The 26,682-nt window shown below is 38.9% G+C and overlaps 1 protein-coding gene across 4 annotated transcripts in view; it reads right to left on the reverse strand.

Moving 5' to 3' along the window:
* The window catches only part of MACROD2 (mono-ADP ribosylhydrolase 2), a 1,902,899-nt gene that overhangs the window by 576,563 nt on the left and 1,299,654 nt on the right, over nt 1-26,682 (reverse strand). For all 4 annotated transcript variants that reach the window (XM_081097752.1, XM_081097753.1, XM_081097754.1 and 1 more), the window contains one exon: nt 13,163-13,193. In XM_081097752.1, coding sequence (XP_080953878.1) covers nt 13,163-13,193 — 31 coding nt within the window. The remainder of the gene's footprint in view (nt 1-13,162; nt 13,194-26,682) is intronic.

Below are 26,682 nucleotides of genomic sequence, written 5' to 3' on the forward strand. Positions count from 1 at the left end.
CCTTCTAGATCTCTCTCCAGAGCCATCTTCTCTTTATGGCTTCCATATGCCTTGAGTTGCCTTCCCTCTACCAGTGTTCTAGGTTAATACCAAGAGCAAGTTCCTGTGCATTGGCCCTTTAGGACAACACCTGGGAATCTAGCAGACTCTCTCCTTTTTTGAACCCACAGAGTCCCCACTGATTTTCACTGTCAAATGCTATGTAGGCTTCTCTTCCTGGCCTTGGTGCTCTGGTTTGGGGATCCCAGCAAGGGGTTGAGACATCACACTTTTTTTTGGGGGGGGGGGTGGGGGGACATCTGCTGCCAAGATATCCCTCCAGCTTCTCATCCACTGCACCCAGGCACAGGAACCAGTCTTCTCTGCATCTCCACCCTTCTTACCATTTGCTATGTAGCTTCTTCTGTAAATTCTTGGATATAATATTCCTATTCTGCTGTCCTTTAGCTGGTCATTCAGGCTTATTGCTATCAGAGATGTTGGCCTATAGTTTTCTTTTCCTGTAGTGTCCTTATCTGGCTTTGGTATTGGGATAATGCTGGCCTGGTAAAATGAGTTTGAAAGTGTTCCTTCCTCACCCAAGCTGGTTTGGTTCAGTGGATAGAGTGTTGGCCTGTGGACTGAAGGTTCCCAGGTTCGATTATGGTTAAGGGCACATGCCCAGGTTGCAGCTTGATCCCCAGTAGTAGGCATGGAGGAGGCAGCCAATCAATGATTCTCTCTCATCATTGATGTTTCTATCTATCTCCCTCTCTCTTCCTCTCTAAAATCAATAAAAATATTTTTTTTTTAAAAAGAAAGTGTTCCTTCCTCTTCATTTTTTAGAAGAGTTTGAGAAGGATTATAGTTAATTATTTAAATGTTTGGTAGAATTCACCAAAACCATCTGGTCCTAGGCTCTTCTGTGTTAGGGGATTTTTTTTTAATTACTAATTCAATCTCATTACTCATAATTGATCTGTTCAGTTTTTTGTTTTGATTTTTTCTTCATGACTCAGTCTTGGTAAATTGCGTGTTTCTAGGAATTTATCCATTTCATCTATGTTATAATTGTTATATACAATTTTCATAGTAGTTTCTTATGTCCCTTGGTATTTCTGAGACAGCAATTGTAATGTCTCCTCTTTAATTTATAATTTTATTTATTTTGGGTCCACTTTTTCTTGTGGTTACTCTAGCTAAAGGTTCGTCAATTTTTGTTTATATTTTCAAAGAACTAACTCTTACTTTTATTAATATTTTCTGTTGTTTTCCTATTATCTACTTCATTTATTTCTGCTCTAATTTTTATTATTTCTTTTTTTATTCTTCTAACTTTGGGTTTCATTTGTTCTTTGTACTTACTGTGGGTATGTATGGTTTTATTAATAAAACCTTACCTCTTCCATCTGCTCTTCTTGCATCCTTTACATTTGGTATATTGTGTTTGCATTTTTATATGTCTCAAGATTTTTTTTAATTTCTCCTTTGAGTTATTCTTGGATCCAGTAATTGTTTATGACTGTGTTAAGTTCCATATATATATATATGTGAAATTTCCAGCTTTCCTCCTGTTATCTATTGAGTTTCATTCCACTGTGGTCATAAAAGAGACTTGATAAAACTTTCTATCTTCTTAAATTTTTTAAATTTGTTTCGTGGCTTAACATATTACCTATCCTAGAAAATGTTCCTTATGCACTTGAGAAGAATGTGTACTCTGCTGCTGTTGCATGGAATACTCTGCGTGTTTTTTAAGTCCAATTAGTCTAAAGTGTTGTTCAAAAAACACAGTCCTAGGCCAATTTCTATCCACCTTTGTTGTTGGCTCTGAATGGCATGAGGAACAGAGCCACCATATCTCACCATCCGTCACTTCCCCTGTCGGTTCTTTCTTACCTCGATTCAATGCAGAATGCAAAGCAGTTTCAATGCTTTTACTCCTTTTTCTACTTTTTTAAGTAAGCACATAGTTTCTTGAACTTCTTGACAAAGGCTGCCTTTGAATAAAATAAAATACACAGTGGTGTAACCGGTCAAGATCAGTTTATTCACCACTGAACCTCTATTGGGCACTGCACTTCTCTCTGGAAAAGAAAGCTGCATGGAGATTATGATGGACCTGTGGCAGGAAAAGCAATGGAGCTGGAAGAGAGCTGGTAGTAATATAGAGAACTCCTGCCTTCCCATTAACTTAGTTGATATTAGCAGTTCTGACACAGTAGCCCCATGTAAGATGGCATTGCTTCAAGTGAAAAAGAGGGTGTTAAATGGAAGAAATGGATGGTGGAAGGGATGGGAGCAAAGAACACTAAATGGAGAGAACAGGAAAGCAAATGATTTTCCTAGGCAGAGGTTGGTCTGCATGTCCCAGTCTCCTTCTGCCTAGCGATGGCCTCCCTGTATGAGACTGCCAGCTTACTTGCTCCAGCGTCTTGGCATTTCCATCTTGTTGTCACTATTCTCCTTCACCATCTCCTCATGCTCACACCGTGTTTCCTACTTCTTACTTTACCCCATGGCTGGACAAGTGGTTTTGAGCGAAATCTGTTGGCAGAAAAGCTAGACCAAGATCCCTCCTACACACACACACACACACACACACACACACACACACACACAGACACACACACACTGATCTTAGGTCGCAATATGCTTTTAACATGTGCAGAGTTCTACAAAAAGAATTTCAAGGCAAGTCTTTTTACATTTTTCCGATCCCCTGATGCATATTCCTGCTTTATCCTAGCAATGAGGCGTATTTGCATTGTTTTATGAAAGATGAAAAAGGCTGATGAGTCTTCATTTCTTTCTATACGCAACATGGGAAAACAGCAATGCTGTGCACTTCTCTTTCTCTTTCACTATGGATGAGGGAATAAAATATTTGCAAAGTTGAAGAAATCGAGAGGCAATAATTTAGAAGGCTAACCTTTCCCTATGGCAGTGCCAGCAGATCTTTCCAGCTTGCTAAGGGATTCAGAATTTGCAGAAGCTGAGAGTCCCAGAGCTGCTGGTGATCACTTTCCCAGGTTCCTGTAATTATATGCAAGGGCTGACATTTGTAAGGTTGGTTGAATGCCTGGCTTTTAAAATGGGGCATTGGCAATGTGCCGGAGGCACCATAAACCACAGGATGGGCAACTTCCTGAGGGTTAATTTTACAAGATTTATTGGAAGAGGATCATAAAATTACTTAACAGGTAAGTAATGTAAAGTCTTTGTTTCAAGAAAAGGATTACAATATAGTCATGCTTTAGAATATAATGTGATATTTAAACTAAAAAATAATTTCTTACTCATATAGGCTATGCCCTGGGACCCCAAGGATGTTACAGATGCATCAAAATTTACATTAAAAGGGGCTTTGATAACAAAGTAGGATCAGTACTGATATGATGCAGAGATGGATATGCAGGTACTTTCTGTATTAACTCAGTCTTCACAAGTTACTGAGGGCAGACCCAGTGACCTGGGGTGGAATGGTCTCTACAAAAAGGATGTGGCAAGAAGAAGCTTGAGTAGAAGAAGATGCAGGGGAGGGAGTAGGGGCCAAAGGGGAAGTCATGACCCTTATTGGGATAAGTCTTTGGGACTCACTTCTGAAGAAACTTTAGTCCAACTCATTTTTAATTCTAATAACAGAAAGTATATATTAATATTCTTCCCAACTACATACGAGGAAGCTTAGAACTGAGGTTCAAAGAAGAGGTTAGAGAGTAGACCATTCTGAATGATAATCTCATGTTCCTCTGATTGCAAAACCCTTACCGGTGCATCTGTTTGCAATTCTCACAGGAACTAGTTGGGTGTGGCTAGGCAAAAAAAAAAAAAAAAAAAGGGTCTCCTCTTTTTTTCAGACAGAAAAATACAAAGTTAAAACAGGTCTGACATCCAAAATGGCGTCCAGCTCAAAGAGCCTATCATCTTAGACATGAAAAAATGTGCAAACTTTCTCAGTGCTTTTAGCAACAAAAAGCAAGCATTGGACTTTTTCCCTCTTCAAGCCAAGTGGCGGTATAATTGTTATCTACTCCCCAAGGTTTCCTAAAAGGATGCATTAGCAAGCTATCTTACAGAGCCACAACTTGGGTTTTGTCCATAAGAATATGCTGTCTTAGGACGTGGGATTTCAATTTTGAGACCACAAATAAATATAATTACTTTGTCTCTCTTATCACTGAAAGATTTTATGTACATACAGACAAAACAGAATGGTTTTATTCCTAGGGCTCAGATAAATAGCTTGGAATTGCAGAAGCAAGGTGACTATTGTTTGAGCAATAGACTACAGTGCTTATTATGTAACATAATATAGAAAGCATAGTGTGATGTTACCAACAGGTTTCATTTTCAGACATTGAAGTCACAAGGCTGAGCTACAGGACACAGAGGTAGCTAAGAAGTAACAAGTGGCCTTCAGAGAAGCAGCAGAAGCAATCCCACAGAAAGCAAGGTGGTTCTCATGATAAGGGACTTCTGACCAGTGTCATTCCGAGCCCAAGTAAAGCCTCTTTCAAAACAAATTACTTGCGGATTATGGCTCCATCCCCGGTAGGGGGCATGCAGGAGGCAGCCAACAGATGTTGCTCTCTCATCAATGTTTCTATCTGTCCTTCTCCCTTCCTCTCTCTCTAAAATCAATAAAAACATTTTTAAAAAGTAAATGACTTGTTCAACAGTTCAGATACTCTTCTAGAATCTAGTGATATAAGTGAATAAAACACTCAAAGCCTTCTACTCTAAAGAAGCTCAGATTCCAGAGGGAGGGTAATACTGACAATAGTAGCAAAAATAAAGTTACTACTACAAATAATAGTAACAATCATTCTTAAATGTTTATCTTTATGTATCTGATACCATGATAGACACTTTAACATATTATCTAATTTAATCTTACAACAAGCCCATGTGATGGGCATTGTTATCCCATTTGACAATTGAGGTCACTGAGGTCTAGAGAGAATAACTTGCCTGAGGACACAAAGCTAATAAGAAACAGCCTCAGAATTTGCACCTAGATCTGTGGGACCCTGAAACCCATTCCCATAGCGACTCTGATATGTGCCCTCCTTCTTCGCTATTCCTTGGTACTCTTAAGAGAATCCTGATGCGACTATCTCAAAGACTCATCACACACAGTGATAGAAGAAACCTACATCACCACCCAGGCAAGCAGGACACAGAATCATGAAGCAAAGGTAGCCTTGAAGAGGCTTGAGAGAAACTGGGCAGCCGAAGAATAAAAATGAGAATCGTTTCAGGATGATTAAAAATTAACAACAGAACACCACTGAATCACAGTTATAATTTATACATTTAGATATATGTTTACCTAAATTAACTGCATATAAGCATCATTCATAATAGATAAAAATCATTGAAAACTCAAATATTAGTTAACTGATGAATGGATACACAAAATATGATATATCCATATAATGGATTATTAATAAAAATAAATAAGTTAATGATGTATGCTACTACATAAATGACATCCTATATAATAAAGAGCGAATATGCTAATTAGACTGGATGGCAGAATGGCCTTCCAGAACAACCTTCTGGAATGACCTCCCAAAACGACCAGTGGGTAGGGCCGCATGGCTGCGAGTCAGTAGGGGCTGTGAGGGCTGAGGCAGCCAGGGCTGCAAGGGCCAAGGCAGCTGGGCTGCGAAGGCCTACCCTTGCACGAATTTTGTGCATTGGCCTCTAGCTTTAAAATATTATGTTATGTGAAAGGGGCTAGTCACAAAAGAACATATTTTATGGTTCCATCTATAGAAAATATCCAGAACAGAAAAATATATAGAGACGAAGATTACATTATTATTTGTGCAAAGAAGGGAGAGGGGCTAAGGAGTGACAGCTGTTGAGGGGACTGTAAGGACTGACTACACTTTTCATTGGATGAGTGAATTAATTTCCATGTATTTTCTCATTTTTCTCACCCAGCTTTAAATTATCTTTTTTTGTCTTGCTCCATATGTATATATATAAAGAGAGCTGACCAATGTTTATTTGACTTTAAGAATGAAGTTAAATAAACATAGGCCAGCTCTCTTTAGAAAGAACTTCAAAAATAATTTTGACAGTTCTTAGAGAAGTTGGGTATGTTTAGCTCTTTAGGACAATTATTTTCATGTCAAATTCTTTTTAGTCGATACTATTTTATAAATGCATCTTGAAATACATTTGAAAGAGACTATATTGGTTAAGGTAAAGCTAAGATGCTGTAACAAAGAGGCTCCAAAATAGAGATGTTAAATAAATATAGATGCTTATTTCTCTCTATGATAACAGTTCCAAAATGAGCATTCTGCTAGTGAGAGAATTTGTTCCATTCTGTCACTTCACAGCCAGGAATCTACCATGATGTTAAGTAGTTGATTTGCCTTCCTTAAGGCATTGTTCTCATATTCTTACCTTTCCTGATTCCAGCAAAAACAAACAAACAAACAAACAAACAAACAAAAAAAAAAAACCAAACCGAACAAAAAACAACACAGGATGGTCATATACCTTATTTTATGGTACCTGGACATAAAGTAGCACTCATTACTTCAACCTACCTTCCTTGGAAAGGAATTGGTCTTGTGAACAACCTCACTACAAAGAAGATTTGAAATTTGTTCTAGCTAGAATTGATGTGCCTGACTACAATTCTGCTATGTAGAAAGAGGGGGCACTGAATTATGATAGACTCTAAGATACCATCACGATTAGACTGGCCCAAATCCAAAACATTAATACCACCAAATGCTGGCCAGTGTATGGAAGAATAGGAACTCTCATTCATCGCTGGTGGAAAGGCAAAATAGCACAGCCACATTAGAAGACAGCTTGGCAGTTTCTTACAAAACTAAACACAATCTTACCATATGATTCAGAAATTGCACGCCTTGGTATTTACCCAAAGGCATTGAAAATGTATGTCCACACAAAACCCTGCACGTGGCTGTTTTTTAGCAGCTTTGTTCCTAATTGCCAAAATGTGGAAGCATCTAAAACACCCTTCAATAGGCGAATGGATGAACTGAGGTACATCCAGACAATGGAATATTACTCAGCACTAAAAAGAAGGAGTAATCAAGCCATAAAAAGACATGGAAGAACTTGAAATGCATCTTCCTATATGAAAGAATCCAGTCTGAAACGGCTATGAGTCCAACAATCTGACATTCTATAAAAGGCAAAACCATAAAGACAATAAAAAGATCCATGTTTGCCAGGGATTGGGTGGGGGAGATGAATAGGCAGAGGGTAGAGGATTTTTAGGGTGGTAAAAATAATATTATAATGGTGCATACATGTCATTACCCATAAAATTGACATGAAGAGCAAACCCTAAGGTAAACTATAGACTCTGAGTGACTATGATATGCTAATGTAAGTTCATCTTTTGTAACAAATGCACCACTTTGGTGCCTGATGTTGATAATGGGGGAAGCTGCACATGTGTGCTTCAGCAGGGTCAGCTCCTAAAACAATATTCAAATGTGATAGAATTGAGGTGGCTTCAGCCCTAGCACTGTATTTTCCCAAAGAGTAATAAGTTTACACTGATTCTAATGTTACTTTGCTTTGAAAGCCAGCAATTAACTCAGGGATTGCCAAGAACAATAACGGTTCGTATAGGGGGGATAACATGACCAGGACAAAAAACATAGAATGTCAGAGAAGGGAATTTATGAGAGAGAGAAAAAAAAAAGAGTCATCATTAGACCACCTGAAAGGAAGTTTTCAAAGCAAATGGAAATATCAAAGGGAAGAGAAGAAAGCAAGAGGGAGGGGAGAGCTGTCAGGGGGATGAAAGAGAGGGGCACACATTTTTGTCGATTTTGCTCTGGTTTCCAAATGTATTACATAAGGCAAGTCTTCCAGCAAGCCCAGAATTGCACAGCAATCGTTGTCACACCCTCTGAAATCTGTCAGCGTTTAAAGCTGACACGGGCATGCCCTCAGCATTGCCGTGGCAGAATGCCTTGGTTTCTTTCCAAGTCATGTCTGTGAATTTAGACAGATGTAGTGATAAAAAAATATCGGCCGAGTAGGTAAAAGGTTAACAAAACATCGCGTTGCTCTCCTTTTTACCAGTTAGAAGCAGAAGAGAAACCTGAATGCAAATGAGGGATTCCATTAGAAAGCTATGTCCTGGCAGCATTTCATGGAAAGCGGGGGAGGAGGGGCGCAGGTGACTTGATAGAAAAAATGCCTTCCATGTTGATAACAGAAATATAATGAATAAATATAGGAGCTGCATTAGCCTGGTGATGCTCTACTTAATTTTTTTCTGCAAATTTCCAGCCAATATCTCAATGTCTGAAATTCGTTCTTCTCTGAGAACACCGCCTCATACCTGGAAAGCAAGATTCAAGATTTCTCTTTTTCTCCATAGAGAATATTTCCCCAGTTACTCCAGGGACACGCTTTTCCACCTGGACTTCATTTCTGTTAACTCTACTGACGCTCATAAAATGGACTAAACTTAGTTTTGCTGTTCACTTCTCCGTAAAAATTCCATTCCCATGTATCATGTCTAGCCTCCTTTGTTAAACTTATTAGCACCACAGTGGCCAAGCCTGGCTCCGAGGGCAGAGGCGCACGCAAGATCTGAAAAGTCCATCAGAGAAGTTCAGGTCTCTCCCTCGGAGACTGGCTTAGCGGCCAATCCAAGTCTTTAACAGGAATCTGGGAGTTAAGAGCCCCTTTAAGCCTCATCTGGATCTATTTTTCCAAAAGTAGCACAGGCCTCTCTTTGGTATTTTACAAAACATGGCTTTTCATCCTGACTGCAAGCAGGCGTTCGGGCGCCCTGTGGACCCATCCTGGAAACATTACGTTGGCGCAGCAGCAGAGGCGGTAGCTGAAAGTTGAATGAAAAGTCTGGATCCTGCTCTGGGGAACTTCAAAGTAGGCAAACCTGCCCCCATTGTGTTTCTCCCTTAAACATCATGGAGTCTCAGGGCAGAGATTCTTCCGTCTCTGTCTTGCAAGAAGGCACAGCTGCTTTTGCTGCCCACAGCTCTTGTCTTCCACAGGCCGAGGAAGGCGGGAGAGGCTGGGAGAGAAACTGGCTTCCACCCTGGGCCCGAGCACCCCCAAAGGACGGGTGTGCACCATATCCTCCGGTCATGCTTTGACTGTGGGGATGATGTCGGAGTTTCCATGAAATGGGAATGCTTACTTTTGAAATTGCCCTGGCATGAGATTGTGTTGGCAATTAAATGAACAAACCCCTTCAAAAGATGGCTCCACCACAGTCAAAATGTTGTTATAAGAGAACTAGAATGACATTGGGTTAGTGGGTCATAGGTCTAAAAAGGAAGGTAAATCCAAAGCAAATAGTGTCTGAGAAATGACAGCCAGTGGGGAGGTAGGCTGGCATGAGGGAGGGTGAGGAGGGACCTCAGGACACCCTGTACCTCCCTGACTGCCCGTGGGCCTGTGGGCCATAAGAAACAACAAAGCTTTCTTAAATGACGTTAAAAGCTGTATTCACCTTGGCTCCCTAACTGGACAAGTTCCCATGTTTGCGTTTTACCTTGTCTAGGTGAATGCTGCCATGCCTGCACATACCGTTTCCAGTTTGAGGGTGCTTTTTAAAAACACACTTGTTTTTTGCTACAATAGACACATTTGCCCATTAAGGAAATACGAACTGGGTAGCTTCCTCTGCCTGTTATTTTTTAAAAATTATCTTTTTTAAAAATTATCTTTATTGTTAAAAGTATTTCAGATGTCCCTCTTTTAATCCCATTGACACCCCCCCCATCCCCCACCCCTCCCAGGCCTTCACCACACTATTGTCTGTGTCCATGGACAATGCATATTTGCATACAATTTCCCTTGGTTAATCCCCAACCTTCCCTCTGAAATGCATCAGTCTGTTCCATGCTTCCATGTCTCTGGATCTATCTTGTCCATCAGGGTGTATTTAGTTAGCCAACAATTTGGGTTATAATCATTACTGTTGTCCTAAAACAACAAATATTTGCTGAGCTTCTGCTAGGGACACAATGCTAGGCACTCAAGTGTGCGGAGAATACGCCCAAGTGAATCTCTGCTGATTCAAGAATCCAAATTGGCTGGGAAAACAGGCAATATAAACAGAATTCTATGCAACAATATGAGGGAGCAGTTGTCAATTGTCCAAATTACAAATTCTGAAAGATTTCCAGAGATATAATGGCCACCAAAAGTTGGTACATTCAAGGAAGACTTCTCAGATATCAAGCTTCAACCTGTATAAGCACGTATGATGTGTTTTTGTTTGGGGATTGGGGTACAGATCAGAATAAAGTGGTGGCGGTAATGGTATGTGTGAGTTTGGTGCATGTGTGTGTGAGTGAGATAAGGAAGGGATACAGGGTTGTATATGCCATGTTCTGCAATTCATCAGCTCATCTGTGGGTATCAGAAGGTGTACCCATAATGAGTGGATGCCAAGAAATATTTGAAACTATATTATGGCCCTAGCCGGTTTGGCTCAGTGCATAGAGCATCAGCCTTCAGATGGAAGGGTCCCAGGTTCAATTTCAGTCAAGGGCATGTACCTCAGTTGCAGGCTCCTCCCCAACCCAGGCCCTGGTCGAGGTGCCTGCAGGAGGCAACCAATGGATGTGTTTCTCTCAAACTGATGCTTCCCTCTGTCTTTCCCTCTCTCTTTCACTCTCTCTAAAATCAATGGAACAATATCCTCGGGTGAGGATTTAAAAACTATATTATGGAAAAAACATTGTCCTGAGAAAGGTTGAGGGAATAATAATTTATATGGTCAAATGATCACAGAAAATGATGCAAACTAAATGTGTCTTTTAAAAATACAAAGCAAGAGTACATATAAAATTTTTGGCATACCAATCTTCATCCTGGAGAAGAGATTTCTTTTTCCCTCTTCATAAAATTTGAAAGTACTGATGCATAAAAATGCCTATTGTTTGGTCTAGAAAAAGTGAACATTCACCAGAAAGTAATGGAATACGATCAAATTCTTCTGAGCAGATGGAAAACATGCACCAAGTGGTGTTTTTGAAAAATTAATCTAGTAAGCTTTAGAATGTGGAAGAAGAAGGGCTGGAACCAGGAGACCTTTCTGAATATTTGCTCTAAATCCATTCCAGCATGACTAACATAGTGTTGGGATTTTTGCTTGCTTTATTTTCAAAACTTTTCTTTTTAGCTGTGGACTACTTTCAATTTAAAAAATACTAAATTAAAATTTTTTGGGTGACAATAGTTAATAAGATTATATAGGTTTCAAGTGTACAATTTGATGGTAATCGGATAAAGAAAATGTGGTATGTAGTAGGTTTACAGTTGTGAGTATGCAAAACAGAGTTAATTCTTATACGAATATTTTTTAATTATTTTATTATTTTCCACATAAACAACTGTAATCCTACTTTTGCCATGGACTACTTTATTTAAATAAATATTATTTAAAATCCCTATAAATAAAAAAGTGAAGCTGATCTGGATAATGAAGACAAAACAGGTGTTCTGCATAAGAGCAAGAACACAGCTGCCCTGCAGGATGTGAGTGCTAGGAGGAAATCAAGGACCTTTGCAAGGTGCAGAGGAAATACTTTTCAGGTTGCAAAATGCTAAAGTGTCCATGGACTAAAGAGAACTGAAATAATTGGAAAGTTAGTAAAACAGGATCTCATGGAGTTAAAAATAAATTCTGGGGCTAATGAAAGAAGGAACCCCTTTTTCTCAGAGATTAAAATGAAACAATAGCCGCTTTGGGTTTGATTTAGTTCTTACTATCCTCTCTTGAGCCTCTAATGTTCGTGTCCCTCCTCATTTTCTTTACTTTGCTATTTTCTTTTTCTGCTGCTCCCTCCCCTGTTTTTAAGTATGTCATGTTTAATTCACCTTTTGAAATTCTCAAAGATGAAACAGACATCAAAAATATGACAGGTAATAAACATAGAAAATGATGTGCATAGTAGATGGATTTTTGTTAGTTTTTGTCAAGAAAAATCAAGATTGTTGTGGAGAACATTCTCAAAATCAGACTCCATTGCAGAAATGAAGATGTTAGGTTTTGATCAGGTAAACCTTTGCACATAATGCTTCTGTTAAGCAAATATTTAGGAGTTCTAATTGTGAGGCAGAAAGAATGGCCATAATGGGGATAATGCTCCCACACTGTGCTTCCACAAACACAGTCTGTAGTGAAATCCAGACCGAAAAAAAAGGCATGCCTTAAATTATTAAATAGTGTGACCAAATCCTCCCCCATTCAGCTTAATTCAGGCCTACAGTTTCCATTTTATGCTCACTGAAACCTTCAAAAGAAATACCAGATTAAGAAGAATTAAGTCTCCTACCTCTGACATCAATCTAGGCTTCCCTCTCCTATAGTAATGAATTTCAACTATTTCTTTACATTTGTACACATTTTATTTCCCAGATAAGAGTCTCCTTATAAGAAGCTTGAGCTCAGAAAAGTTATAATCTATTCTTCTTGATCAGAAAACCCTACAATGACAAATAAACTCCATTTTACCTTAATATTGTAAACCAGATTTATTAACAACCTGAGAAAAATAATAAGGGAAATGTCAGGGTAGTGGAAGAATATTGGAGAGCTTTAGGCTAGTGAAAACAAATGATATAAACACAGATGCTTGTACCTGTAAGTGAAGCAGTCACTACTTAAAACAACCCATCAGTACCAAGACAATTTATCTGCAGTTTATTAAAACTAATAGTTTTTATTAACAGTCACCTCTTCAGATTTTTAAAATTTAAATATACAGATATATGCATGTATTTGCATTTTAACATCTGTTATTTAGTAATTCACAACAAAATAATGATAATGCTAGGTTTTATAGGCATTATGATTCATCTAAGAGAAAAATCCTGACTTTATTAAAAAGAAAACATTTTCAGAGGTCAAATCCTACTAGAGAAAAATGTTTAGTTTAACAAAAGACATTGAGTCACAATCTATGTAATCATTACATATGGTATCTGACACAACATTCAAGAACACAATAGAAGATATAAATAGCCTTTCAAGATTCCTCAATGAGATTTGGCCTTCATTTTGAGTCTCTTTAAATCACAGCAAACTATACCCATCAAAAATCTCTTATTTTTCCTGTTAATCTCACCTTTTACAAGAAAATAAAGAAATAGAAACAGTATCAAAAGCTAGATCACTTACCATAAATGCCTGTTGAAATGCAGGGAAATGCCTGTGAATAAACCACAAAAATAACAGTAAATTTTAAAGGTACAGCTCTGCTCAATCCCAACACCATTTATTTCAGATTCTCTGTGGCTTGATAAAGGGATGCCCTCACATACTCAGGGTTGTGAAACCCCACTCAGTTCATGTAGGAGATGTGGAAACAGACACATTAGGTTCACTGGAAACTTTTTCTTACCAACATTCATCTCAGCTCACAAGAGCCATCTGTTGAATTTCCAGTAATCTTGTGAACCAATTGCTAAACACAGTTATTAATAAGAAATTAAAATACATAAACTGTCACGAAATAAATTATATCTAAAAAAATACTCAGAGATCATCTCATCACTTCCTAATTTGCCACATCTTACTATTGCCCCTGCTCTTAAGATTACTTATGCCCATTCTATGTGAATGGTGGAAGTACTAGGTAATGGTGTGCTACTGAGCATCGTGTCCTCATTCCTTATTAAGTGATATGTTGATGGCTTAAAATCTGAAAATATCAATCAACATTCATGTTGGACTATACTTGTGGGTCAATTGAAATCGTAGGTTGGCTATAGATACAAAATTTTGATAAAATTTAATAAAAGTATTCTTGAAGAATCAATTAACTATACAAAATTCTATCTAATAAAAGAATTACATGCAAATTAACCATCACTTCATGATAAATATGAGTGAATATGCAAACTGACACGACAAAGATGGCCCCACTAGCCAGAGCCACAGAGCCGGCTGGAGAGCGGGTGGGAAGGTTTGGCATCCTGGTCGCTGGGGCAACCCAGGATGCCAAGCCTGGACAGAGAGCAGAGTAGGAGAGGGGGCTGGAGTTCCCAGTCATTTTGGTTTCTGCAGACCCTGGACCAGAAGCAGAAGCCCAGAGCGCGGGGAGCACCAGGAATGCTGGGAATTGTAGTTCTGATGGCAGATGCATTGCATGATCTCTTGTTAGACACTGGAGCAAGTTTCTGTTGCAAGTGGGGATGGAGGGAAAGCAAAGGTGAGAGACATAAGTAAAGTCAGAGTGTCGAGGAAAAATTAAAAGGAAGATATCCTGCAACTTCTAGGAAATCTCCACCAATGGAGCAAAGGAAAAAAAAGGACATCTATTATTGTATGAGCACCAAACCAAACTGGGCTGGGGTTTCAGACAATTCACTCATATGATTTCAAAGACAGACAGAAACTTCACTCTTTTATGTATCCAGGCAGATACAATGCACAACATGCACGTTTTCACAGAAGAAGACTTAACAGCACCATTTGCTATATACCCTTCGGTAAGTCACATTTTTGGTGGCCATCTGTGTTAGTTAATTGCCATAATCAAGAATAAAAATTAAAATTTTTCTATCTCTATGACAAGCAGGTCATTACAGCTTGGAACAAGGCAACTATCTATAATAATAAAAGTGTAATATGCTAATTAGACCGGATAGCCAAATGACCTTCCGGACATCATTCCAGACGTCCTTCCAGATGAAGCTGTGGTGGTGGGGCCGAGGCAGAGGCAGTTAGGGGCGATCAGGCAGTTAGGCAAATAGTTAGGGGCAATCAGGCAGGCAGGCAGAGGCAGTTAGGGGTGATCAGGCAGGCAGGTGGACAGTTGGGGCCATCAGGCAGACAGAGTGGTTAGGGGCAATCAGGAAGGCTGGCAGGCAAGCTTTCCGGATTGTGACAGGGTGCAAGCAGGGCTGAAGGATCGCCCCCCCCAACCCCCCGCATGAATTTTGTGCAAAGGGCCTCTAGTTTAAAAAATAAAATTATATATACACATACTCATTTTTTAAGTCAGTTTTTAAACATTTACTGGCACACCACTGTTTATACCATATGCTAGGGACTAAATATTTTTCCAAATTAGGTCATAGGAGTGGAGCCTCATGATGAGGTTAATGCTTGTGTAGCAACCTAAGTTTTCCATCACACAAGGGTATATACAATGTGAAGAAGGTGGTCTGCAAACCAGGAGTAGGAGACCCTCACCAAACACCAGATTGGCTGGCACCTTGATCTTGGACTTCTCAGCCTCCAGAACTGTGGGAAATAAATATCTCTTGTTTAAGACACCCTGTCCATGGACAATTTTTAAGCAGCCCAAACTGACTAAAACACTATATTTTCTGCTTAAAGAATTAGATTGAAAAAGAAAATGAACAAATGTAAATATATAGTTAGCTCTAAATTAGATTTTCTAACAGTGGAACATGACCTGAGCATGGCAAAGTCCTCTGCCAATGTACCTTTGTGTGAAGTTAATGAAGCTGTTTTCATCCTTCTGGGCTTTCTATTTTCAACTGAAATTAAAGATGATAACATCCACCATATAGAAATGTGCCGTGGGAATTAATAACAGAATCTGAAACTGCAGTTGCTGTTGACTGCAATAATTAGCATTATTATTGAGCTCAATAATAATGAAACATCTGTTGTTGTTTTTTTTTTATATTTTTCAGTTACATGTATACTACATTATATTTTCCTTAACGTTTTTAGAAACTATATGTGTATTCCCTTTACATGGATATTCTATTTTAAAAGACACAATGTGCATGATTTTGTTTTAGAGAGAATAATAATTGACTCTGTTTAGTTAACCTATATGTCTGAAAAATGACAGTTTTTTTTTTCTTTTCCTTTATTAGTACATGCTCATGTTTCTATCAAGAAAATAAGACAGTGTCTGGAATGATGTGGGAGCTATTTTATAATGAATTAAAGAGCTAATTCTTTGATTCCTTGTTTTCTTGAAGTTCCAAAAAAATCTGAAGAATGTTTTTGAATGACTCAACCCATCCAATGAATCAGAACCAGGAAAAGAGGGTATGAAGTGAATGCTCCTGAAAATGTTGGTGTCTCTTTACAAGCATTCACCAGGACTACCCACAGGTTTTGTTCTCAGTGCAAAAATCACCTGCAAGCTACTGTAAGCAAATTGTTACTAATCACGAGTGCTCAGAGAACCAAAATAGCCTACTTAAAAATATAAATTAGAGAGGCGTTAGGGTCATCTCTATAATGTGTGCTATGCTCACTCAGGTTCCACTGTGTCTTTTAAATGAGGTAGAGAGGTGAGTTTTGAAACTCATGCCCAGAATTTCATGGGAGGGAACTAAACACAAAAATATCACCCATCTTGTGCTTGCAGTGCAGGAAGAGAAAGGTTTCAGAACTGCTGCATGGAGCCATCAAGCGAAAGCTAGAAGATACTACAATGTTCTCAACAAGTGCACTTTCACTCCCACCTGGGCATCCTTTCAGTTTATGATTATGAGACTTGCTTCAAGGGTCTATGGGAGGATTCAGATGAGTGAGCAATATAGAGTATCTGTCTGACAAGTAATCTTGATTAATGCCAATTTCTATGTTGGACACCGTGATGCCTGCCAGACCCCACTTCATGGGGGAATTTGTTGTCCTAGAGTAGGGCTTCCCATCCTTGGCACAACTGATATTTTGGATGAGATAAGTATTTGTTGCTGGGGGCTGTCTTGTGCGTTTTGAGATGTTTAGCAGTATCTTTAGACTCTATTCACTTGATGCCAGTAGCAAGCCCCACTCATGACAATCAAAAATATTTCCAGACATTGTTAATGTCCCCCAAGGGGCAAAGTCACCACAGATTGAGGGCCACTTCCCTCTAATCTAGAGCCTAGACCCCAGCAGTGCCATCAGGGATTGCCTTTTCAAACATTTCCTGAGATTCAAAGAGCTGCCTCACTCAAGGTCATGTCCTTTCCCAAGACAATCCATCCCCAATAACTAATCAATGCAGAAGATAAAGGCTCATCTTGGCTCATTTCAGTGATGGGCACTATTTGCTTCCCTGTGCACACTCTTGCTTCCTCCCCTTCTGTTCTCCAGGTATTGATCCCAAGGGCACCCATTAATAAACATCCTGTATCCTCAACTGTCTGAGAATCTGCTTCCTGGGGAAGTAACTTGAGTTAACTCCCTTCTGCTTCCCTGTTAGGCTCAGTCATATGAGTTGTTCTCCCCTCAGACCTAGCAGAAGAGAGCACATACTGAACAATTAATGGCAACTTTCCTTTGCCTCAGCTCCCAGCTCTATCTCGGAATCAATCATGCAACTTAAAAATTGAGTCTGAATGTACCAACTGCCTTGTCTGTTTTAACAAGGACAAATAGCTTCATCTGAAAATGACATTGTTGCCTTGAATGTGAAGGCAAACAGATGTTTAATGGAGGATAACTTTGGTAATATTATTGCATTAATTCAAACAAAAAGGCAGTGATAAAGCAGAGGTGGAAATGCAATATCCACCTCTGGAAAATATTTTATGTAAAACAACTTTACATATAATTCATCCAACTAAATCTCCTCCATTAATCATTTATTGTTACTCAAGAGAGAAAGAGAAAGATTAAGATAAAAAAGATGCCGAGGCCGGTTTGGCTCAGTGGATGGAGCGTCGGCCTGCGGACTGGGGGGTCCCAGGTTCGATTCCGGTCAAGGGCGTGTGCCTTGGTTGCGGGCACATCCCCAGTGGGAGATGTGCGGGAGGCGGCTGATCGATGTTTCTCTCTCATCGATGTTTCTGGCTCTCTATCTCTCTCCCTTCCTCTCTGTGAAAAATCAATAAAATATATATTAAAAAAAAAAAGAATGAGCAACTAAGCTCAACAGAGGGATTTTATGGCACATGTTCTGTGCTCTTGGTCATAATAAAGTTCTGACGGAGCCACCAGGAGTGTGTAGCATGAAATTTCTTTATTTCAAAACTATACTTAACATATACTCATACTTAACTTTATACTTAACACCTCCCAAAAAAGTTCTCTCCCATGGAAGAATGGTAGATTGGACCAAAACTCAGGCCAATTTTGCCTGTATTGTTTTAAGTGTACATACATCAGCAGTCACCTATAGAACTTGGAGAATGACATCACCAGCCTAATTTATAAGTCTCTAGATTCTTCTTCCAGCAAGACCAAAGAGCAAGAAGTCTCTGTACTAAGCGAGTCTGAGCATATAGCCATCAGAGACCTGCTTCATAGCACTTGAATTTTATCTAATTTTTCCCCAAAATCAGTATGCATTTTCTCTCTTGGGAGAACAAAACGTTCATTCGACTTAGAGAGTCAAAGAGGATTTTCCTTTCGTGAAATTACAAATTGGGAAAATGCTTCCTTATTCCAGCATGTGCATCCCAAGTAGATTCGTAAAAACACACATCCTTAAGGCTGTATGCTACGTCTCCCATCCACTTTCATGTCTGTCTCCACTTATCCCATTTCAGTAATTTGAGGGCAAGGAAGGAAATATCCCTCCCCCTCTTTTTCTTGATCCTAACAGTTCCTCAAAACCAGGGCAATCCAACATCATGGCCTTTACTTCTTTTTTCCCGTGACCCTGTATTCTAGGTTCATACATTCTTGCAAAGTGGGAATTTCACCCTCCCCTCCTTACCCATGGTCATTGCCATCCACCCATTGCTTATGCAACAGACTTGTGATCTGAGTAGGACTGACTCTACCCTCAGCTTCATAGGAACTGCCGATTGACCTAAGTAAGCAGCACACATTCCACTTAGCCACAAGAATAGAGAGATGGAGCATTCTGACATCACTGAGCTGTTGTTGTAAACTAACTATAAAGTGCTCCCAACTTCTAGAATCTTTCCATTGCTAAGTCAAAACTTTTTTATTGTTTAGCCAGTTTTAGTTAGATCATCCATTACTTTAAAGCAAAAGCATGCTATCTATGTATCTTTTATTTAAGTGCTTTTAATTATATATCACATTTCACTGAACTGAAGAAGCTGTTGATTGCCAAAAGTCATCATTATTTTGTTGAAGCTCTAAACGTTAAATATAACAAGTGCTTTCATATCCTTTAGGATTTTTAGTGTGTCCTTATTGAAATTGATATTTTGGATATATTTAGATAATTTTTAAAGGCACATCTTGCACAGATAAAAAGAAGATAAATTAATTAAGTTTTCCTAAAAATTCCTCACATTCAGAGTCCAGTACTTCTTAATCCCATTTCAAAAGAGAACCATTGATCTAAATTTTCCAGAGTTCTATCTATCCTGTGCTCTCAGGAATGGTGGTGTTGGCCCAGTCCTTCAGGAGTGCTTCACTGTTGACTCTGAACTTTTCTTCCGAGCCTCTAGCATGACCCTCTCTCTAAAGTTGAAGCTGACTCCTCCTTCATTGACAGTAATTTTTTTCATACAGCACCCAAGACACACTCCTCCTCCTCAAATGGCCCCACTTGGTTAACTGGTTGAAAGTCACAGGGGTCAATTTTCCAGGAATGACAACCAGTGAACCTCATCACAACTATGCTGGACTGTAAAATAGCTCCGTTTATAAGAGGCATCCTGATTTCCAATAAGTTAGAGTATGAAAAAATGTGCATCAGTAAAATTCAGGGGACCATTCTTCGTCTTTAGATGTTTGGTTATCAGCATAGTGGGCTGTACCATATTTCCCTTATCCAGAATGCAGAATAGTTGCATATTTCTCAAAGTGTGATATGCCTAACTCTAAGAGTATGCTTTGTCCAATTCAATGTAATACATACATACTCCATTATTTTCCCCAAGTCTTCACCTCTCCTCACCTCACACTTTGCTATGTGATAGTGCATAGGGGAGGATGCAGTTTCCTTGTCTTGCTGATGATGGATATGACAGGGTTTAGCCAATTGGATAACTACAGACATGGCATTCAGCCTTGTACTTTTGCCTTTAGAGACATGACATTCAGGCTTGTACGTTTGCCTTTGGAGGAAACTCATGAGTAGAACATGCTTCATATAGCTGCTGGTCCATAGAGGCTGAGAGGCAAGTAGAGCAGATCAATTGAACCCAGCCAAGATCAGCTATGCCCCAACCAACCCACCAGCATGTGGCAAGGAAGATATGCTTATTATTGTATCTCACTAAGTTTTGGAGTTGTGCTTGTTACAGCATTACTATGAGTGATAATATAAATATGCTAAAACTATGCTATTATAATGTATTGCAACAAGGATAATGGTTTCCCATGTAGAGTGACATTATGAAGTTTTCTGTGAAAATAAAAATACTTAAATAGTCTATTAAAATATCAGGTAGTTATAAGGTGGAATCAGAATGCTTAAAATTAAAGAAATATTGATGCAGTAAATAGTATTGACTTTTAAAAATGATTGAAATAAAAACAGTAATGAATTTTTTAAAAATACTGAATTAGAAGGCAAGAGACCAGGGTCACTCCCTAGCTATAAATATGACAACCAATAGTATACTCCCTTCAGTTCCCCAGTTTCCCCATCTATAAAGGATCAGAGGTGGACCAGATGGCTTAATCAGCTATTAGATTCTATGGTGCTATAAACCAGCCTGCTATCCTTCTCTATAGCTCAGGATAAAGGTGACAGAGAGACAGGCAATTTTATAGCATCCTGAATTCCTCATGATGTTTGGATGTGGTAGGTGGCAGCTAGCAACAACAATGGCTCACTCTTGAATTACCACACTGTGCTGAACACTGGGCTGAAAGCTCTATGTATATTATCTGATTCATTGTCATGAACAATCCTGTGATAAAGAACATATTATCCCCTTTGTATAAACATGAATAAGAATAAAGCTGAGAAAGCTAACTTGCTCAAGGTCACAGAAAGGAGTGCTAACTAAAAGATTCATTTATTATTTTATGTAAGCAATAATTGATCCCATTTTTGCTTTTAGCATTTCTTTATTATACTAATAAGATATGAATAAATTTTCAGACAGTTCAATGGGACAGGTGTAGGCAGACAGCCGTGAGAACTTTCTCCTAGAGCCATGCCCCTCCCTCCCTCTGAGTTAACTAGAATAACCATCTCCCAGGCCCTTATGGTCATTAGTATGGTGAGCATCATACCACCCCATGCATTTACACTATAAAGGCTGAGTAAGATTGCAGCTTTTTGTTGATCTCAATCCTCTAATCACTTCTCATCATACTTTAATAACATTTAAAGTCAGACGTTTCAAGCTCCCAATAATCTGGCTTCCTCTCTGCCTTCCTTCCTTTCCACTTTTTCTCTTTCTCACAGAGTCCCAGCCACGCTGGCCTTGTTTTGTTCTTCAAACACTTAAAGCACAATCTTGCTTCAGAGGCTTGGCCTTGTTGTCCCCTCTGCCTGGCACACTTCCTTTTAGATCTCTGATCAGGTGTAACCTCCTCAGAGACTCTCCTGCATGCAGCTAAATCACTCTCAATTATCTTAGGCTGCATGGCATCCATTTAGGACTCCTCTCACCACCAACACATAGATGGTTGCTTGTTCATCATCTCAACTTCAGCCCCACCCCACCCACCCCCCTCCCAACACTGGCATGCAGAATCCCAGGAAGAACTCTGTCTTATTTGTTGTTGTACCAACTGCACCTGGAAAGGGGCCTGGAACTCAATCAATATCTGGCAAACTACTTGATTAACAATTGATTTCTATGGCATATGCAACCATAGTCAAATATACCTTTTTCTACACAAACTGGAGCACACGTTGTGTTTTATGTTCTGAGACTCGCTTTTCTCATGCACTAGATCTTGCAGTTTTGCAGTGTCCATGTATATTTATCTATCTCATGTTCCTAATATCTATACACTACTCTATGGAATGGTTCCTCTACGTTTATTTAACTGTTGCCACATTGATTACCATGTAGATAGATTATAATTTTTTTCTATAACAAATAACTCTGTAATAAGCATTCTTGACTATGCCCTTATATATTTATAATATTTTGTTAGGATTCATTCCTATACATAAAATTAACTTTTCTAACCATCGGGTTAAAAATATACATTTAACATTTTGAAAATACTGACAAACTGCCCAATCCTCCAATTTTATTTTTCAGCATAAAAACCTCTTCAACGGTAGAAAAGAACAAATAATTCCACTACCCGCCCAAATACATGAGTGAATAGAATAAAAGGATACTGTCTCTCTCTCTCTTTTTTTTTTTTTATTAGTTAAGGTATTACAAATGTGTCCTCATCCTCCCCTTTAACCCCCAACCTCCCCCCCACACGCAAACTCATGCTCCCATCCCCCCGTTGTCCATGTCCATTGGTTTGGCTTATATACATGTATACAAGTCCTTCTGTTGATCTCTTCCCCTTACCCCCGCCCTCCCCTACTTTCCTTCTGGGGATTGATAGCCTGATCGCTGTTTCTCAGTCTTTGGGTCTGTCCTTTTTCATCAGTCTATGTTGTTCTCTATAATCCACAAATGAGTGAGATCATGTGGTATTTATCTTTCTCTGACTGGCTTATTTCACTTAGCATAATGCTCTCCAGTTCCATCCATGCTGTTGCAAAAGGCAAGAGTTCCTTTTTTTTTACCGCAGCATAGTATTCCATTGTGTATATGTACCACAGTTTTCTAATCCACTCATCTGCTGATGGGCACTTAGGCTGTTTCCAAATCTTAGCTATGGTGAATTGTGCTGCTATGAACATAGGGGTGCATATATCCTTTCTAATTGGTGTTTCTGGTTTCTTGGGATATATTCCTAGGAGTGGGATCACAGGGTCAAATGGGAGTTCCATTTTTAGTCTTCTGAGGTAGCTCCATACTGTTCTCCACAGTGGCTGCACCAGTCTGCATTCCCACCAGCAGTGCAGAAGGGTTCCTTTTTCTCCACATCCTCTCCAACACTTGTTGTTTGTTGATTTGTTGATGATAGCCATTCTGACAGGTGTGAGATGATAACGCATTGTCGTTTTGATTTGCATCTCTCGTATAATTAGTGACTTTGAGCAGGTTTTCATATGTCTTTCTGCCTTCTGTATGTCCTCTTTCGAAAAGTGTCTATCTAGGTCCGTTGCCCATTTTTTTATTGGATTGTTTATCTTCCTTTTGTTAAGTTTCATGAGATCCCTGTATATGTTGGAAATTAAACCCTTATCGGTGGTATCATTGGTAAATATGTTCTCCCATGTAGTGGGTCTTCTTGTTGTTTTGTTGATGGTTTCCTTTGCTGTGCAAAAGCTTTTTATTTTGATGTAGTCCCATTTGTTTATTTTCTCTTTAGTTTCCATTGCCCTAGGAGCATTATCAGAGAAGAAATTTCTTCGGCATATGTTTGCGATTTCGCTGCCTGTGGATTCCTCTAGTATTTTTATGGTTTCCCGTCTTACGTTTAAGTCTTTTATCCATTTTGAGTTTATTTTTGTCTATGGTGTGAGTTGGTGATCTAGTTTCATCCTTTTGCATGTATCTGTCCAATTTTCCCAACACCATTTATTGAAAAGACTGCCTTGACTCCATTGTATGCTCTTGCCTCCTTTGTCGAATATTAATTGGGCATAGCGGTTTGGGTCGATTTCTGGGGTCTCTATTCTATTCCATTGATCTATATGTCTGTTCTTGTGCCAGTACCAAGCTGTTTTAAGAACAGTGGCTTTGTAATACAGTTTGATATCTGGTATTGAGATCCCACCTACTTTGTGTTTTCTCAGGATTACTGCAGCTATTCGGGGTCTTTTTTTATTCCAGATGAATTTTTGGAACGTTCGTTCTAGATTTGTGAAATATGCCGTTGGTAATTTAATGGGGATTGCATTGAATCTATAAATTGCTTTGGGTAGTATGGACATTTTGATGATGTTGATTCTACCAATCCATGAACACGGTATATTCTTCCATCTGTTTATGTCTTCCTCTATCTCTTTTTTCAGTGCCCTGTAGTTTTCAGCATATAAGTCTTTTACCTCCTTAGTTAAGTTTATTCCTAGGTATTTTAATTTTTTTGGTGCAATGGTAAATGGGATTGCTTCTGTAGTTTCACTTTCTGTAAGTTCACTATTGGTGTAAAGAAATGCCATGGATTTCTTAGCATTAATTTTGTATCCTGCTACATTGCCGAATTCATTTATTAAGTCTAATAATTTTTTGATGGCGTCTTTAGGGTTCTGTATGTACAGTATCATGTCATCTGCAAATAAGGACAGTTTTACTTCTTCTTTTCCAATCTGGATGCCTTTTATTTCTTCTTCGTGTCTGATCACAATGGCTAGTACTTCCAGTACTATGTTGAACAGGAGTGGTGAGAGGGGGCATCCCTGTCTTGTTCCTGTTTTTAGGGGGAATGGTTTTAGTTTTTGCCCATTGATTATGATGTTGGCTGTGGGTTTGTCATATATGGCTTTTATTATGTTGAGGTATGATCCCTCAATTCCTATCTTGCTGAGAGTTTTTATCAAGAAAGGGTGTTGGATTTTGTCAAATGCTTTTTCCGCATCAATTGATATGACTATGTGGTTTTTTTCTCTCAATTTGTTTATGTGATGTATCACGTTTATTGATTTGCGGATATTGTACCATCCTTGCATCCCTGGGATAAATCCTACTTGGTCATGGTGTATGATCTTTTTGATGTACTGCTGGATCCGATTTGCTAGGATTTTGTTGAGGATTTTGGCATCTATGTTCATGAGGGATATTGGCCTATAATTCTCTTTCATTGTATTGTCTTTATCTGGTTTTGGGATTAGGGTGATGTTGGCTTCATAGAATGAGCTGGGAAGTGTTCCTTCCTCTTGGATCTTTCGACATAGTCTGAGGAGGATAGGTTTTAGGTCTTCCTTGAATGTTTGGTAAAACTCCCCTGTGAAGCCATCTGGCCCCGGGCTTTTGTTTGCTGGAAGCTTTTTGATTACTGCTTCGATTTCCTCCATAGTTATTGGCCTATTGAGATTTTTAGATTCTTCCTGGTTAAGTTTTGGAAGGTTGTATTTATCTAGGAATATGTCCATTTCCTCCAGGTTGTCTAGTGTGTTGGAGTAGAGTTGTTCATAGTATTTTCTAACAATCCTTTGTATTTCTATGGGGTCTGTTGTTATTTCTCCTCTTTCATTTCTGATTTTTTTTATTTGGGTCCTCTCTCTGTTTGTTTCTTGGTGAGCCTGGCTAGAGGTGTATCAATCTTGTTTATCCTTTCAAAGAACCAGCTCTTGGTTTTGTTGATCTTTTGTATTGTTTTTTTGGTCTCTATGTCGTTTATCTCCGCTCTGATCTTTGTTATTTCCTTCCTTCTGCTTACAGTGGGCTTTTTTTGTTGCTCTCTTTCTAATTCTTCGAGTTGTAGAGTTAGGTCATTTATTCTCATTGTTTCTTGTTTCTTGCAGTAGGCTTGTAGAGCTATGAACTTCCCTCTCAAGACTGCTTTTGCTGTGTCCCATAGGTTTTGGATTGTTGTGTTTTCATTGTCATTCGTTGCCATGATGTTTTTTATTTCTTCTTTGATCTCACTGGTGACCCAGTCGTTGTTTAATAGCATGCTATTTAGTCTCCGTGTGTTTGATTTTTTTGGATTGTTTTTGTTGTAGTTGATTTCCAGTTTTATGCCTTTGTGGTCTGAGAAGATACTTGATATGATTTCAATTTTCTTGAATTTGAAGAGACTTTGTCTGTGACCCAATATATGGTCTATCTTTGAAGATGACAAATGTGCACCTGAGGAGAATGTATATTCTGTGGCTTTGGGGTGAAATGTTCTGAAGATGTCAATTAATTCCATCTGATCTAGTGAGTCATTTAGGATTGATGTTTCTTTGCTGAGTTTCTGTTTAGAGGATTTGTCCAGTGGCGATAATGGGGTGTTAAGGTCCCCTACTATGATTGTATTGCTGTCAATCTCTCCCTTGATCTTCTCCAGAAGATTTCTTACGTATTTGGGTGCTCCTATACTGGGTGCATATATATTTACCAGAGTTATTTCTTCTTGTTGGACTGCTCCCTTTAGTATTATGAAGTGGCCTTCTTGATCTCTTTTTATGTCCTTCACTTTGAGATCTAATTTGTCAGATATAAGTATTGCTACCCCGGCTTTTTTTTCACTTCCATTGGCCTGAAAAACCTTTTTCCATCCCTTCACCATCAGTCTGTGTGCGTCTTTTTTTCTGAGGTGGGTTTCCTGTAGACAGCAGATATATGGGTCATGTTTTCTTATCCACTCATTTACCCTATGCCTTTTGACTGGGGAATTTAATCCATTTACATTTAAAGTTATTATTGATAGAAACTTGTTAGTCGCCATTTTTGTTCTTTACCGCTGCGTTCCTTCTTTGTTTCCTGTTTTTTCTATTTACAGCAGACCCTTTAGCATTTCTTGCATTGCTGGTTTGGTTGTAATAAACTCCCGTAGACCATTTTTGTCTGTGAAGCTCCTGATTTGACCCTCAATTTTGATTGATAGCCTCGCTGGGTATAGTATTCTTGGATTCAGACCCTTCCTTTGCATGACTTTGTATATTTCATTCCATTCCCTTCTTGCCTGATGTGTTTCTGTTGAGAAATCGGTCGCTAGTCTGATGGGGGATCCTTTGTAGGTAACTTTCTGTCTCTCTCTGGCTGCTTTTAAGATTCTTGCTTTGTCGTTGGTGTTTGCCAATTTAATTATTATGTGCCTTGGTGTCGGTCTTTTCGGGTTCATTTTGTTTGGGACTCTGTGAGCTTCTTGGATTTGTGTGA

The sequence above is a fragment of the Myotis nattereri genome, assembly GCF_964212035.1.
Source record: "Myotis nattereri genome assembly, chromosome: 8".
In the NCBI taxonomy this organism is placed as follows: Eukaryota; Metazoa; Chordata; class Mammalia; order Chiroptera; family Vespertilionidae; genus Myotis; species Myotis nattereri.